We start from the raw sequence: 5,037 nt of genomic DNA, 5'->3' as shown, positions 1-5,037 counted from the left end.
TTATAGTTAAGCAGGGGGGAAATCCCCTGCGCCACCGCTCCCTGATCACCGCTGACCGAGATCAGTTCCCCTGGAGAAAATGGCTGCTTTGGATGGTGGACTCTATATGGCCTTGTACCCTGCTGAGGTTTCTCCCCTCCCCACACCATGCCTTTCTCTCGCCTCCAAAATCCCCAGGTATTTCCCAACCCAAAGCTGGCAACTTCAGGCTCAGTTGGACCCTCACGAACTGCATAGGGGGCACAGCACGGAGTTTGTAAAGAGGCCATAATCCACCTTCCTTCTCCGACACAGATTAACAGAGTGGCAGGGTGTGCGTGAATTTTTCGGTTAGTTTTTCGTTGCCTTTCGAAACGCCGTTTTCTTCGGTTTTGAAACAATCCCCCAGCAAGGGCGGCAAAATGCCGGAGACAAGGAAAAAAACACAATCTTTTCTCTTTCCCTTCTCCTGGGCAGGTATCAGTTGCGCAAAATTGTGGTGGACCCCGGAGCGGGGCCCGGGAAGAACCACACCGTGGTGTTTCTGGGGTCCGACACTGGCACCGTCCTCAAGTTTCTGATCCAGGCGAACATCAGCACCAGCCTGGCGACAGTGCGGGCCAGCATCCAGAGCGTGTTTCTAGAGGAGTTTGAGACGTATCCCAGCGAGAAGTAAGTTGCAGTCGACAGTCCATCTGGCTATGGGGCGCTCACTGGAATTGGAACAAACAACTTGAAGAGTAGCCAACTCCAGGAGATTTGGGGGGTGAAGCCTGGGGAGGGGAGGGGGCCCGGATAGGGCTGTGATGCCATACAGTCAAACATCCAAAGCTGCCATTTGCTGCATGGGAACTCATCTCTGTAGTCTAGAGATCAGTTGGCATTCTAAGATCAGTTGGCAACCATACAAACAAGTGATACAGGCCTTTCCCGCCTTCTCATTTGGTGTAGTGGTCAAGTGCGCGGACTCTAATCTGGGAGAACCGGGTTTGATTCCCCCCTCCTCCACTTGCGCCTGCTGGATGACCTTGGGCAAGCCGTAGTTCTGATAAGAGCTGTCCTTGAGAAAGAGCAGTTTCTGTCAGAGCTCTCTCAGCCCTACCCACCTCACAGGGGTGTCTGTTGTGGGGAGGGGAAGGGAAAGGAGTTTGTAAGCCGCTCTGAGACACCTTTGGGTAGTGAAGGGCGGGGTATAAATCCAATCTCTTCTTCTTTTTCTTCATTTTCCTGACTTGTACGTTCCTGTTTCTTTTTTTGGAGGGGGAGGAGGTCTGTTCCTTATGTCTTTTGCTCCCTCTAGTGGTCAATTTTCTATTACATCTGTTTATGTCTGGCATATCAACCTGCAGAATTAAACTGGACCTTTTCATGCCGGACATAAACAGGTGTAATAGCGAATCAACCACTAGAGGAAGCAAAACACATGCAGAACAAGGGGAAAACCCAGAAGAAACAGAAACTTACAAGTGAGGAAAATGTCGTTGTTGTTGGTCAGTCGCACAGTCGAGTCCAACTCTTCGCGACCCCATGGACCACACCACATCAGGCCCTCCTGCTCAGCTTCATGTTCGTTGCATCTGTGACACTGTCTAACCATCTCATCCTTTGCCATCCCCGTCTTCTTTGACCTTCAGTCTTTCCCAGCATCAGGGTCTTCTCCTGTGAGTGCTCCCTTCTCATTGGGTGGCCAAAGTCTTTGAGCTTCAGTTTCATTATCTGGCCTTCCAGGGAACAGTCAGGGTTGATTTCTTGTTGGAGAAGACTCTCGAGAGTCCCTTGGACTGCAAGGAGTGAGGAAAATTAGAAGGCGGGAAAAGCCTCATGCTGGGTTTTTGCTCCAGCTTGACTTCTTAAATGCGTTGGCTTTCCCCCTCCCTTACACATAGTGTAATTTTTCTTTCCTCCCCCTTCCCCCCGCCCACAAGCTTTTCCTGTGTTTTTTTCAGACTACTGTAAAAGTGGTCCCCAAAAATGGGGAAAACTGAATTTGCAAAATGGGAGTGTGACCATGGTACCGTGCGTAAGGGAGAGGGAAACCTGATGCAGTTTGAATGCTCGAGCCAAAACCTAGTGTGGGAAAGCCCCTAGTCGAGGAACGAACAATTGATAGTCTGTCAGAGAAGTATCTTGGCTTTGTAAGCAGCCCCACCAAATTGTTATTAGTGTGTGGCTGTAAATAAATCCTCCCATTTTCACATTTAAAAAAAAAGAAAATTGTTTCCACACGTTAACAGTGTGCTAAGGGCCATATTGTATCAGTCCACAGTGGCCAGTGAGATACCTTGGCAAGGCCACATGCTGGGCAAAGTCCTGGCGTCTCCCGCCCCCAGGTACACTTCCCCTGTACATGGAGGTTCCATTTGGCCACAAAAAAACAACCACAGACTGGGGAAATGTGTATAAATCAACCAGACTATGTACCCATGGTGCCCATGGATGCCATAGTGTTCACTGAAACCTTTCCTGATGCCCCCTAAATGTTTTTAGAAAGGGGGTGGGTCGAACAGAGCCATTGGATATCTGATCAATATTGCCAGACGAGTGTTTCTTAGCTAGTTTCTTACCTAGTGTGTGCAATAAAATGTTTTTCAACAATACGTTTGTTTTAAAAAGCATCCTGTTAAACAGAGCGTCGACCTGCAATGCTGAAGAGCTACAGTTAGAGTTATGTATAGCTTCCCTGACATTTTGATTCCCCACTCCCCTATGTGCAGCTGCTGGTGTGACCTTGGGTCAGTCACAAGTTCTCTCAGAGCTGTTCTTGAAAGAGCAGTCCCCGAAAGAGCTCTCCCAGCCCCGCCTACCTCACAAGGTGTCTGTTGTGGGGAGGGGAAGGGATTCGTAAGCCACTCTGAGACTCCAAGTGAAGGGTGGGGTATAAATCCAATCTCTTCTTCTTCTTCTTCTTCTTTGTGATTGGTTCCGCCTCCTGCAGCTTCATTTGATTATTGGCTCTGCCTCCTTTGGCAGCCATTTTGTGATTGTACCCACCACCCTGTGTCAGAATCCCAAAGGTGCCAGCTAGCCCAAAGAGGCTGAGGACCCCCCTGGCATACAGGATGCAAACAGGCTGGGCACTGGGAGAATTTAGGGAAGTATAAACCAATAGAATGGAGATAACCTGCTTGCCTCGAATGGTTCCCTCTCTAAATCCTCTGCTTTGTCTTTTCCTTCAGGTGTGGCAAGGACAATGTGGACGAGAGGAAGCTCCTAGGGATGGAGCTCGATAAAGCCACGGGATCATTGCTGCTGGCGTTCCCGCCTTGCGTGGTGCGGGCCCCCGTGGCAAGATGTCACCAGCATTCGGGCTGCATGAAGTGAGTCCCTCGTTTCTGTCTCCCTGAGTTCGGCACCGAGAACAGCCTTGGAGAGGTGGAGTTTGTCTCTTTCCGTGGTGGGGGAATATCCAAACTCAGGACGTGATCCGTGCTTAATAGGGTACAAAGGTTGCAGCAATTCCCCAGCATCTTAGCTTCAGAGATAGGCTGCCTCTGTGTGGGGAGGCTCTCTTTAGCTCCCACTGATCCTCTGTTAATTTACCCTGGTTCCTGGAGGGGGGGGAAACACGTAATCTGCTCTGTGCTTTCAAAGCGGGTTACTAGTGTGCAGAGGTCATTTCGTAGAAAAAGAGGTTCAGGAACTCATTAGAGTAACTCATTAGCGGAACTTATTTGCATATGCCACACCCCCTGACCTCACCAGAAGTGTGTCAGAAGGCAACACCCACCGCTCAGGCTCCACTGGACTGTTTGGGATTGCTAGCTATTGAAGGGGGGACATTCAGATCTGTCCTCGCAGAGGAGGGAGAGCATGTACCTGAATAAAACATGGTCTTAAAGGTGCCACTGGACTGTTTTGGACCGGAGGGCCGGGGGGGTTGAAAACCTCCAAAGAAGGAGAGCCCAACACTTATAGTTGACTGTTGTAAATCTTTATGGTTTATGGTTCTGTATTGAACATTATACAAGTACCAATAATAATAATAATAATAATAATAATAATAATAATAATAATAATAATAATAATAATAAAGAAAGGATAATAAAGAAAGGATAATGCCTTGGGAAAAACCACCAATGGCATCTACACCCGTGGATGTTTTGTTCTATGAGGCTGACTGAGTTTTTGGGGGGAGAGAGAGGTGTGTTTGTGTACATGTGGCTCAAGCAAATTCCCATCGAAGGCTGCCGGCGATCCCTCCGCAAACCGATATTAAGATAGTTTGTCATCCGCCACGGGGGCTGCCCCCACCACCACTGCTGCCCTGACAACATCTCCTTGCCTAATTGCCACAGACAGAGAGTCAATTATTCACAACTTCTCGGCTTAATACCTGCCCTCCCCCCAGGAGGGATTGGCAGCAAAATTTAAAATGCAACTGAAACACAGAGCGAGGTTTTCACAGAACAAAAGGTCGCTGCCCGAAGGGTCGGGAGATGGTAATGACCAATGGATCATCAGAACGAGATGCGGAAAGCAGAGAGTGTTGATTTTCAATCTCTCCCACCGGAGTGCTTTTACAGAAACTTGCTTGCGGGAGGGTAAAGGATTGGGGGGGGGTATCCGCGCTGAATATCTGTGCCATTCAGCGAGAGTAGAACTGCTCAGAGAAAACCCGGCTGGCCACGCCCATCGGCCTGCACAAAAATCCTCTTTCTCCTCTATCACCTTGTTCCAATTCCCTGGAGAAAATGCAAGTGACTTCAAATTTCCTGCTTTAATTTCAGCTTCAAGTTTGGAACCGTGGGTGGCGCAGGACTTGAAGTCTTAAGGGGGGGGGGAGAATAGGGTTTGGCCAGACCGGAAGCCTCCAGGCTAGGGTTGCCAGGTCCTCCCTGGCCACTGGCAGTGGATGGGGGTGTGGGGTTGCCAGTTGCAGGTTGGGAACTCCTTGTCACGGGCTGGGGAGTCCAGAAGAGGCCAAGGTCAGGATCCAAGAAGAGACTGCAAAGTCCAAAAGGCCAAGCCGGGGTCAGGAGCCAGGAACACAGAGCCAAGTCCAAACGTAGTCATGATTGAGATGTGATTGAGGTTTATAAGATGATGCATGGGAAAGAG

General features: G+C 49.4%; 1 protein-coding gene across 1 annotated transcript in view; it reads left to right on the top strand.

Moving 5' to 3' along the window:
• Positions 1-456: 456 nt before the first annotated feature.
• The window catches only part of LOC107121420 (semaphorin-6B-like), a gene marked incomplete at its 5' end in the record, with an annotated part of 14,385 nt that continues 9,804 nt past the window's right edge, over positions 457-5,037 (top strand). The window contains 2 exons of the mRNA XM_015424332.1: positions 457-651; positions 3,156-3,296. Coding sequence (XP_015279818.1) covers positions 457-651; positions 3,156-3,296 — 336 coding nt within the window. The remainder of the gene's footprint in view (positions 652-3,155; positions 3,297-5,037) is intronic.

The sequence above is a fragment of the Gekko japonicus genome, unplaced genomic scaffold, assembly GCF_001447785.1.
Source record: "Gekko japonicus isolate JY-2015 unplaced genomic scaffold, Gekko_japonicus_V1.1 scaffold3645, whole genome shotgun sequence".
Classification (NCBI taxonomy): Eukaryota; Metazoa; Chordata; class Lepidosauria; order Squamata; family Gekkonidae; genus Gekko; species Gekko japonicus.
Note: the sequence above shows the minus strand (reverse complement) of the source record. Positions and strands in the feature narration are given on the sequence as shown.